Genomic DNA, 11,026 nt, shown 5'->3' on the forward strand with positions numbered 1-11,026 from the left:
GCTCTGCCAGCCGGGCTGCACTCGAGCGGGACTGGATCCTGCCCACGCTGGCTCCCCATGTCCCTGGGGCTGGACCCTCAGCAAAGATTTGGGGCCAGATGGAGGGACCGGAGCCCCAGGCTGGGGGCTGGATCCAGCCCTGCTGCAGGGTTTGTGGATGGATTACAGGCTGGGAGCCACAGGACGCTGGGGACAGCTCCAGTTTCCTCCAGCTCTCATCATGCCACATCCAGGCCTGGCCACCTGGCACAGCTGTGCGCCGTGCCAGCCCCAAGACCCTCGGCAACTGCCACGGAACCCCCCACCAGCTGCTCCCACCTTGCACCGTGCCTCAGTTTCCCCTGTGACACCACTTTCCTCTTGCTTATCTCAGGTCGCAGTGGGTAACAAAGGAGCTGCCAGGGCCCTGCCTGCACTGCCTAATTAGCCAGATGAAATCAATTCAGCTCCATTACAGTCAGATCCAGGTCTCAACCATTACCAAGGCGGCCCAAGAGCCCAGGGAAAGGATGATGAAGTGGATGCTACAGGGCATGCGATAACCCCCTGGCTCCAATGATGGGGTGTGGGGAAGGGAGGGTTTCGTCCTTTTTGGGCGGGGGGTTGGCTTTGTGCTGTGAAGTCCCATCCCACTCCAGACCCCTTGGTGAGGGGACCCAGGTGCCCAGGCTAGGGTATAGCGTGAGCATCCCTGGAGGGATGCCCAAGGTGGTCCCCGTGGCATAGAAAAAATAATCCTTCTCTGGTCTGGGGACAGGGACATCGGTCCTGCATCCCAGGCACACAACATCCTGCAATCCTGGGCACACATCATCCCTGCATCCCAGGATCCTGGGTACACATCATCCCTGCATCCTGGAATTCCTGGGGCAGTACATCCCCTCCAGCTCCCCAGCCGGAACCTCCCAGCTCCAAAAAGCCCCTTTTTCTCCCCAAAAGTCCTCTATCCCACGCCATGTCTGGCAAACACCTCAGAGCAGGTGGGTCCCAGCGCAGGGGAGAGATGAACAGTTTTATTATCGACCAGTTTTGCTGCAGAGCGGGCGAGCGTGGGGTGTCCCCACCAGCCAGGAACCGGGATGGGGGACAAAGGAGCAGCCAAGCCACAGGCTGCCCGCATCCCCCCAGAGAGCTGAGCCCCCCCGGCTCCCACACCGGCATAAACCCAGTGCTGGAGGGGCTTTCAGCCTTGCCCATCCCTCCCCAGAGCAAACCCTATATCAGCCAAGCGCCTCCCCCCCAGCACGCCAGGGAAATGCCAAGGAACCTGGGAGCATGACCACAACCCCGGGTGGGCACAGCCTTGGGGGTCCCCCAGCTCAGCCCTACAGCCCCCCCATGGTGCTGGGCTGGCATTTTACACTATAAATAAGGTTTCAGCCCTCTCCCCCCATCAAGGCATCAGTCCAAGGGGCTCCGTTGGGTTGGGGGAGAGCCACAGCCCCAGGCAGCGGGGAGGGCAGAGGGAACAGCAAGGAGCGGAGGGTGGGTGGGGGTCCCCACTCAGCCTAGTATGTCCAGATAGACAGGGGGGGTCTTGACGAGGGCCTGAAGGCGGCTGTGGATCTCCTTGATGGGCCGGCGTTGCTGGGGCTCCCGCTGCCAGCAGCTCTGCATGATGGCGTACACCTCGGAGGGACACGTGCGAGGACGTTCCAGCTCCCTTCCCTGCGTGATGCACTCAATGGCCTGCGGGAACCAGGGATGGAGATGGAGTACCCCACCCCAACACACACCCCCCTCACCGGGTACCCCCAGGGGGGTCTGCTGCCATCCTCATCCCCCTCCCTCGCTCACCTCGGTGTTGGAGAGCTGGTACCAGGGCTGCTTCCCGTAGGTGAAGATCTCCCAGAGCACCACACCGAAGCTCCAGATATCACTCTCAGTGGTGAATTTACGGTAGAGGATGCTCTCGGGGGGCATCCAGCGGATGGGCAGCATGGTCCTGCCCCCCACCTGCCCACAGCGGGGCGTCAGCGGGGCAGGGACACACCCCACCACCATTTGCCCCTCCCCAGCCCTAGCCCTGCTCATTAAGCATGCCTCAGGCCAGATGTCAGGAAGAAATGTTTTACACTGGAGGTGGTGAGACACCAGGCCAGGGTGCCCAGAGAGGTGGTCGATGCCCCATCGCTGGAGACATTCGAGGTTCGGCTGGACGGGACTCTGAGCAACCCGATTGAGTGGGAGATGTCCCCACTCAGGGCGGGGGGCGGTGTCGGACTAGGTGACCTTTAAAGGAGCCTTCCAACCCAAACCGGTCTATGATTAAATATGGATGGAGGTGGGTTGGGAGCAGCTAAGAGGGAAAATTGAGTGTGCCTGCCCCTCCCAGCCTGTCGCAGAGCGTGTGGGCAGGGAGGGGGCAGCTCGCCAGCCCACTCACCCGGTAATAGTCAGTGCTGTAGATGTCCCGGGACATGCCAAAATCCCCGATCTTCACCACCAGGTCGTGGCCCACCAGGCAGTTACGGGTGGCCAGGTCACGGTGGACAAAGTGGAGGGAGGCGAGATAGACCATGCCCGAAGCGATCTGCGTGGCGATCTGCAGCATGTGGCTCAGCGTCAGCTGCCCGCAGGGCTGCCCCTGCCCCTGGTCCAGGATCTTGGCGTCGGGGCCGTGAGACCTGCCAGGGCAGAGGGGCTGCTCAGAGCGGGGGACAAGACGCATACAGGGGTGGGTGGGCAGGTATGTGTGTGGGAGAGGGAGTGCAAAAGCAGGGGAAGGGCTGCGCACACGCATGCCAGGGAGGAGGTGCACATGTGCATGCACACAGGGGAAGGGTGGGTGCACGCACATGTGCATGTGTGTGTGCAGGCACATAGGGGAAGAGCATGCACATGTGCCAGGGAAGGGTGTGCGTGTGTGTGCATGCACAAGGGAAAGGCATGCACTTGTGTGCGTGCATGCCAGGGAAGGGTGTGCACATCTGCACGCATGCACAGGGGAAAGGGGTGAGCAGGTATGCGTGTGTGCCAGGGGAGGGTATGCACGTGTGTGCATACACACAGGGGAATTGCACGCGCATACATGCGCACATTTGCCAGGGAAGGATGTATACATGTGTGTGCATGCACACAGGGGAAGGGCACACACATATGTGCATGCATGCCAGGGAGGGGCGTACACATGTGTGCGTGCACACAGGGGAAGGGTGTGCACATATGTGCGCAGATAACAGGGGTGGGCACGCATCTGTGCGCATGCATGCTGGAGAATGGGGTGCACATGTGTGTGCATGCACAGGGGGAAGGCATGCACATGGAAAAGGTGTGCACTTGTGTGCACACATGCCAGAGAAGGGTGTGCGCGTGTGTGCAGGCACCCAGGGCAAGGGCATGCACATGCATTTGTGCATCCTTCCCTGGCATGTGTGCACTTGTATGTACGCATGCAAGGGAAGGGTGCGCACATGTGCATGCACAGAGGGGAAGCACATATGCATATGTGCACATGTGTGTGCATGCACAGGGGAAAAACGTGCACCCGTATGCATGCATGCCGGGGAAGGGTGTGCATGCACAGGGAAAAGGTGTGCACAACTGCCAGAGAAGGGTGTGTACGTGTGTGAATGCATGCATGCACACGCATGGACCGTCACGCCGGGGAAGGCTGCGTGTCAGGGGCTGCAAGCCCGCACAGGCCGGGTGTGAAAGCGTGACGGCGCGTGTGAAGCAGGGCGTGCGAGGCAGGCCAGGGGCCAGCGTGGCTCCGGCCGCCTCCAGCCGCTCTGCCTTTGATGCTGAGCGCGGTTGACAACTGTGCTGGGGCGGCCGCGGCCGGGAGCTGGGGGGGGTTCTGCTCGGCAGAACCATTAATGCCAACTCCCATAACAATAATCATAAAAGCCACGTCTCAGAGCTCATCGCACGGCCACTAAAGCGATGCCTCTGGCAGCCCCCCCCCTCCCCCCCCCGTCTAGCAGCAATACCTGGGGGGGCAATCGAAAAGTCTCTGCTTATTCCAGCTGATGGCCAATCTCTCTCTATTTAAGCCTCTCAGACAGCTAATCTAATCAATATTGCAAGGAGGGCTGCATTAGCAGGGAGCAGGCTGGCTGCGCTGATGGAGCAGCAGTGGAGGGGGTGGGATGGGACCCCCCCTGCCCCTGAACCCACCTGAGGAAGCGGTTGAGGTCGCCGTGCTTCATGTACTCGAAGACCATGATGAGGGGTTCACCTTCGGTGCAGACGCCGTAAAACTTGACGATGTGTTCGTGCTGCAGCACTGTCAGCAGCTCGGCTTCACGTTGGAAATCCAAGCGGGCGCTTTCCGTCACCTCCTTCAGCGCCTGCCGGCACACGGCATCAGCCCGGCATTGACCAACACCCCCCAACCCCCCACCAGCATTGTCACCCCCCTCCTCACCTTCACGGCCACCAGCATCTTCTCCTGCTCTGGGAGAAGGTTGTAGCACTCGGCCAAGAAAACCTTCCCAAAGGCACCTTCACCCAGCTCCCACTTCAGCACGATGTCCCGCCGCTGCACATGATGCACGCCTGGGGGGACCCCCAACCGTCAGTGCCCCCCCACCCCGGGACAGGGACGAGTGCATGGGAAGATGCTGGGGAACCGCGGTCATGTCGTCGCCCACCCCAGCCCTTACAGGCATCGCAGAAATACTGGGGGTTCTCAATGAAGTTGCTTTTCAGCCCCTCCAGCTTGCTCTCTGCCGAGGAAAGGGGGCTGCTGCCCAGGTTCATGAAGTGCAGGGACATGGCCAGGTCATCCTCTTGGGCCAGCACCGCCGAGCCTTGCAGGGACAAGGACAAGGCCATCAGGGGGTGTCCCGCAGCCCCCCCTCAACCGGTGCAGCTAGTGCCAGGCTCTGCCGAGCATCCCCCCCCCCCCCCCCCACCTCAGCCGGCCCCCGGGGGCCAGGCAGCCCGATCAAACCCATTTAGAGGCTGAATCCATTCCAGGAGTGAATTAGCAGCTGCTGCCCGTGCTGCTGGGGGGCGGGGGGGGACCCACCACCCATGGTCCCCACCCCACAGGGACCATCACCCCACAGCCGTGTCCTAACTCAGGTACCCAGTACAGCCCAGCCATCCCATGGATGCAGGAACCAGGGTGTCCCTGTGCCACAGCTCGAATCCCCCGCAATGCCGGGCGAGGTGGGGGGGACTCACGGTTAATGCCGAACTTGGACCGGCGCCCGCACTTGTTGAGCACGATGAGCATGATGGAGAGGAAGAGGCAGGCGAATACGGCCAACGCCACAGCCACCGAGACCTGGTGATGGCAGGAATGGGGGTCAGGTTGGGGTCCCACCAGGTCCTTTCTCCCAGCCCTTGGGGGGCTGTGATGGCCACAAGTCCCAGGAGCTGCTGCAGAGGAAACTGAGGCAGCGGGACTCTGCCCTTCATCCCCAATCACATGCCTCAATCCCGCTTGGCTCTCGTTTGGCTGCAACCTAAGGATTTGACCCACCCTTCCGTGGGTCTCCTGGTCCCCCCAGCCCAAACCACGGAGCATCCCCTCACCCCGAACGTGTGCTCGTCCGTTGTTTCCACGGGCCCCTCCAGAGAACTGTTCCTGGTGCCTGGGGTAGGGAGAAGGGCACAGAGTGAACATGGGGCAGAGGGGTCCCCATCCCCTGGGCTGGTCCCGGCAAGGTGGGTGGGGGGGATGCATGGCTTGAAGGGGGGGCTGGGGCAGGGGGTTATGCCCGCTGCAGCGGGGACCCCGTGGGGTGCAGTGTGCCTGGTCACTCACCCAGCGGAGACAGAGACACTGGTGCAGCCCAAAGGGGGAGAGAAAGGAGAAACACTCGTTATTCTCCAAGCAAGAGTGCCCTGTCCTTGCCCGCTCCCATCCTGGCGGAAACTGAGGCACATCAGGGCTTGCTCGGAGAGCCAGATATAACCCATTTTGCACACCAATGCAAGGAAAGACGTGGCACATCTCATCCACCGAGTCCAGGGTACGGGAGGAACCCTGGGGCAGCCCCCCGCCTGGCACCTACCAGGGATGGGCTCCTCAGGGCTGAAGCTGAAGGGGTTTTCCATGAAACGTCCCTGGATGCTGCGGGTGGCAAAGCCCAGGGGATTGCGGACCAGGAGGGTGTAGTTGCCGTTGTTGACATGCGTGGGACGGTTGAGCTGGAGGCAGCCGTGGAGGACGGTGGAGTTGTGCTCGTACTCCACGATGCGGGTGTGGATGTAGGGTCCCTCGGCCAGGGCCGTGCCATTGAAGAGCCAGCGGATGCTGGGGACCGGATTACCATCCACCGAGAAGGGGATGCACCAGAAGTGTTGGGGGATGGCTTCATGCAGGAGCAGGATCACGGGGGGGACTGGGGAAACAGAGCTGGGTGGGTTCCTGAGTCAGTCCCCTCACCCAGACCCCATGCCGGCCCCCTCCAGGCTGCTCACAGGTGACATTCAGCATCACGCTGTCCTCCGCTGGCCCCACTACATTCTCCGCCCGGCAAGTCAGTTCTTTGTGGTTGAGGTTAGAGGAGACATTGCTGATCTCCAGGACAATTTCCCAGTCTGAGAGCTGTGGCGAGCACCGGGACAGGGTGAGCAAACAGCCCCCCGCCATCCCCCCCGAGCTGTGCCAGCTCCTGCATCCCCCCATGCCCACCCCACCAGTGAGAGGCTGCTACAGCGGGGATGGTGCTGCCGGGAAGGTCCCCGGCTGTGCCCCGGTGAGGATCAGCTTACCTTGGTGACGATGGGCAGCTCGGGTCCCACCTCTGGGACCACCCATTCCCCAGTGGCCAGTGACTCGGCAGCGATGTGGCAGGTGAGGTTGATGCTGTCGCCTTGACGCAGCACCCACTCGGGGTGTTCGATGCGGACGGTCGGGGGCTCTGCCGAAGAGAATGGGGTGAGCAGGGCCACATCGTGTCCCCCCACCCTTCCACCACACATCCCATGCTTTCCCCCGCCAAGTGACTCAGGATGGGGCGGGGGGGGGATGACAACGCCAGCATCCAGTGGGGTCCCCTGCCACGTACCGCAGGCGTGGAGGGGCTGGCTGCCCAGGGGGACTAGTACGCTGCCCTCCCAGCAGCCCAGCGACTGGTTCCCCAGCTCGGCCCGGCTCCCATTCTGCCAGAGTTGCAACCAGCGGAGGCCGCAGGAGCAGTTGAAGGGATTTCCCACCAGGATGCTGAGATGAGACAGGGAAGAGGACAAGGGGTCAAACAAGCTGCAGTGGCCTAGGTGTATACAACCCCAGCGAGGTCAGATGAGGCTGGATGCTGGCTGCCCCAACCCTGGTGGCACTGATCCTGTACCGAGTGCTGCCGGTGCTCCCAAATGCACCCAGGGCCAGGTAGCGTGCCACATGTACCACCCCTGTCCCTGTCCCCATGCCCGTGGTTGTCAGAGTCGCCATCTCGCTGCGGCCGCAGCCCGATCCCTGCCTCCACATCACCCCGGGATATCTCCCCGGCAAGGGATACTCCACACCCGCCTTCTCCCCCCGCTTCACCATCACTCACAGCTGTTGCAGGGGCAGATGCTGGAAGGTCTTCCAGGAAAGGCTCTGCAGTGCATTGGAGGAAAGATTCCTGCCGGGAGAGACCCCGCCGTCAGCCCCCCCTTCCCACTGCAGACCCCTGTCCTGCATCACCCCACTCTTGCAGAAGGTCTGGCCAGGGCACAGGGCAGCACCCGGGTCACCACTGTCACACCGTGACCAAGCAAAACCACGTCTGCCAGGGTGCCACCAGCCTTTAGGCACCTCCCTGCAAGCAGGGAGGCCTCACACACCCCAAGACAGGGTGTGTCCCCCCCTGCTCTCTGGGGTCCCCTCCCATATCAGGGCAGCATGGAGCTCCCAGGGGAGCAGGCAGCTGCCTGTACTCCTGCCCTCGATCGATGGTTTCCCACTCAGCGGCAGAGCCCCACGCGGCCCCCCCCAGCCCAGCTGATATGCCAATGGACAGTGGGACACCATCGATCCTGCCCGGGTGTGGGGACAAGCCACCCTGCAGTGGGGCCGAGTGCCTGTGGGGATGGGGGCCTGAGACTCCAAACTGGGAGGGGGGAGGGAGGTTGGGGGAGGGAATTGGGGGGAGGGATACTCACACATAGCTCAGCCTGGGGGTGTCCAGGAAGGCGTCGGCAGAGACGTGCTGCAGCCCCGACCTGGAGATGGTGCTGGGGGAGGGAAGGGCTGAGCACCCACACTGGGGATCCTGAATCCCCATCCTAGGAGCACCCCACTTCACCTCCCTGCAGTGAGATCAAGCTCTGGGGATCCCCCAGCCCCCCCCATTTCCCTGTGCAGGGATCCCACCCCGGGGTGCTCACAGGCTCCTGAGGTCCCGCAGCATCCTCATGTCAGCCCGGGTCAAGGTCGTCAGTGTCTGCTGGTTCTCGATGACGCTGAAAGGCAAACAAGGGGGGGAGTAGCCCCGGGACCCCCCCCCCCCCATGCCAGGGGCTGCCGGCAAAGTGCGGGGTGAGAGGAGTGGGGGGGCCATGGCTCTCCCCCTCCCCAGGCTGTGCCAGCACTACCCTGTGGCAGCCTGCAGATGGGGGGACAGGGGCAGGGATGGAGCTGAGCTACCCCACTGTGCCTCAGTTTCCTCCGGGCAGACAGGGATGAGCTAGGAAGCAGGGGCTGGGGATGGCAGCAGGCAATCCTGCTGGCACTGAGTCTCCAGCGGGTGTGTGCCATGCGGGGCCGGGGCTGAGCTGCCACTCGGACCCCATGGAGCTGCCCCAGAAAGTGAGTTTGCCAGGTCTCAGCCCCACTCCCCTATGGGTCCCCACCTTTCCTTGCACCCCATAATGTCCTGCGATGTGATGGGGGGCACCAACTGTCCCCCCCTGCCTTCTCCCAAGGCAGGGGGTGAAGGAAGACCCCTCTGGGAGTGAGTGCGGTTGTTTCCCACCTGCCCCACCCCAGGGGCTCCTCCTGCGAACCCCACATTGTCAGGGGTTAATTGGAGATTCAGACCCACACTGAGGGGGTTTTGATCCCACTGACCCTCATCTGTGTGTGGGGGGGTCCCTACTACCATCCCCATGGTCAAGGCTGTGGGGATGGGAGGGATGAGGGCAGCTGGGGCAATGGGATGGCCGGGGGTCTCTCGGGGGACTGCCATCCCCACCGCCACCCACCCCACCCCGCCAGCCAGTGAACAAAGAGCTGGCAGCGCCCCGCAGCGCAGCTTCCCCCGGCACGTGGGGGAAACTGAGGCACAGAGACATGCCGCAGCCAGCCCCCGGCAATGCGGCACAGCCAGGGCTGCGGTGGTGGGGAGGACCCAGGAGTCGGGGCACCCCAGTATTACCCAGTACCCTGTAACCCCCCCCCAGAACCCTCCTCGCCTCTGCCCACCCCAGCCCTCCTCTCCCCACCAAGTGTCCTGGAGCAAGGGGATGACCGAGATGAGAGGAGATCCCCCAAACCAGCAAATTTGAGGTGCCACCCTTTAGACCCCCCTCAGCATCCCAACCGACAGGTCCTGGGGCAGGGTGACAGCCCCACCAGGTGTGGGGACGAGGGGCTCGGTCCCTCCCTGCACCCCGGTCCTGCCCACCACAGCATGGCTGCTCCCTGCCCGGGGACCCGGCTGCACCCTCAGCCCATCACTCCCGCTGGCATCGCTGTGGGAGGGGGCAAAGGGCTGCCCCAAGCCCCTCACTTGCTCCCTGGGGGGGGATGCAGCAGGGCCCCCCATCTTTGCAGCCCCCCAATGCCTCCCACTCAAGCAGCCCCACTCCCCACAGCAATCCCAGCCCTACAGCAGATCCAGCCCCACCACCGCCGTCTCAGCCCCGCAGCGGTTCCTGCTCCATCCCTGCCCCAGCCCAGCCTCATTGCCCCAGCCCAAGCTCTGTCATCCCCAGCCCCAGCGCCCCCATCATTGCCATCCCCCAGCCCCATCACCCTGTCCCCCAACCCCATCACCTCCATCATCGCCCCAACCCCATCATCACCATCCCCCAGCCCCATCACCCCCATCATCATCATCACCCAGCCCCATCACCTCTGTCCCTGAGCTCCATCACCTCCGGCTCCATCAATCCCAGCCCCATCACCTACAGCCCCATTGCCCTGTCCCTCGGCCCCACCGCCTCCCACCCCATCACCGCATCCCTCAGCCCCATCATTGCTGCCTCCATCACCCCCAGCCCCCCTGCCCGGTCCCCGAGCTCCATCACTCTCGGCTCCATCACCCTGTCCCCCCACCTCCATCACACCCAGCCCCATCACCTTCCACCCCAGCACACCCAGCCCTTCCACCTGGTCCCCGAGCTCCATCACCCCCCAGATACCCCTTCCCCAGCCCCAGCCCCGCATCCCTCATCCCCAACCCCACTCACACGTCGGTGAAGCTGCCGGTTCCCAGCAGCCGGGCCACGCTCCCCACGGTGCCGGACTCCCGGCACAGCAGGGTACCGGCCCGGGGGCAACGGCAGGGCCGGGGACAGGGACCGGCAGCTCCCGGGGCGGGCAGGGGCAGCAGCAGCAGCAGCTCGGCCAGACGGAGCCAGGCGGGCAGCGGCGGCATCGCGGGGCCGGGGCCGGGGCCGGGGCCGCCCTCCTTCGCACTTGCCCGGCAGCCCGAACACGGGGCCGTTGCGGGGCTTAAAAAGCAACGTAGGGACCGGCCTCCCGGGAGGGGCCGGTGGCTCCCCCCGCCCCGGCACCGCCCCCGCCCCGGAGACCCCCCCCGGCCCACGGGCGGGGATGGAGGGGCAGGGCCGTCCCCCCCCCCGCCGGCCCCGTGACTCACCGGCACTCGGGACCCCGGAGCCCCCGGGACGGGACGGGACGGGACCGGACGGGGGGCTTGGCCACAACCCTGCCCGGAGCCCCCAGCCCCACGGTGGGACTGTCCCCCCGCACACGGGCAACGAGTAAGGGTGCCTGTCTGCACCCTGCCTAGACCCTTGCACCCTGCCTGAACCCTGCCTGCACGCTGCCTAGACCCCTGCACCCTACCTACACACCTGCACCCTGCCTAGACCCCTGCGCCCTGCCTGCACCCTGCCTAGACCTTTGCACCCTGCCTGCTCGCCAGCACCCTACGCCTGCACCCCCCAGCCCCAA

The 11,026-nt window shown here is 64.0% G+C and overlaps 1 protein-coding gene across 2 annotated transcripts; it reads right to left on the bottom strand.

Annotated features, from left to right (window-relative positions):
- Positions 1–228: 228 nt before the first annotated feature.
- Positions 229–10,526, bottom strand: NTRK1 (neurotrophic receptor tyrosine kinase 1). Of its 2 annotated transcripts, XM_049805118.1 has the most exons (17): positions 10,297–10,526; positions 8,272–8,346; positions 8,047–8,118; positions 7,458–7,526; positions 6,969–7,123; positions 6,673–6,821; positions 6,379–6,505; positions 5,970–6,299; positions 5,720–5,737; positions 5,488–5,546; positions 5,134–5,236; positions 4,608–4,754; positions 4,370–4,500; positions 4,120–4,292; positions 2,387–2,627; positions 1,798–1,956; positions 229–1,689 (listed from the first exon to the last, which is right to left on the bottom strand). In XM_049805118.1, exons 1-17 carry the CDS (start codon positions 10,482–10,484, stop codon positions 1,504–1,506), a joined length of 2,382 nt encoding a protein of 793 aa, XP_049661075.1. In that variant the 5' UTR covers positions 10,485–10,526; the 3' UTR covers positions 229–1,503. The 2 variants fall into 2 exon arrangements, with proteins under 2 accessions (XP_049661075.1, XP_049661076.1); XM_049805119.1 differs by lacking the exon at positions 5,720–5,737.
- Positions 10,527–11,026: the final 500 nt, after the last annotated feature.

This window comes from Accipiter gentilis, chromosome 7 (assembly GCF_929443795.1).
Source record: "Accipiter gentilis chromosome 7, bAccGen1.1, whole genome shotgun sequence".
Classification (NCBI taxonomy): Eukaryota; Metazoa; Chordata; class Aves; order Accipitriformes; family Accipitridae; genus Astur; species Astur gentilis.

What these genes read in the sequence shown, in the direction of transcription:
- NTRK1 (XM_049805118.1), bottom strand. Translation starts at nt 10,484, where the DNA reads ATGCCGCCGCTGCCCGCCTGGCTCCGTCTGGCCGAGCTGCTGCTGCTG. An exon ending in CTGCGGGACCTCAGGAGCCT is followed by an intron (nt 8,119 to 8,271) that starts GTGAGCACCCCG and finishes TCCCTCCCCCAG; the next exon opens with CACCATCTCCAGGTCGGGGC. An exon ending in CCAGTATTTCTGCGATGCCT is followed by an intron (nt 4,501 to 4,607) that starts GTAAGGGCTGGG and finishes GGGTCCCCCCAG; the next exon opens with GCGTGCATCATGTGCAGCGG.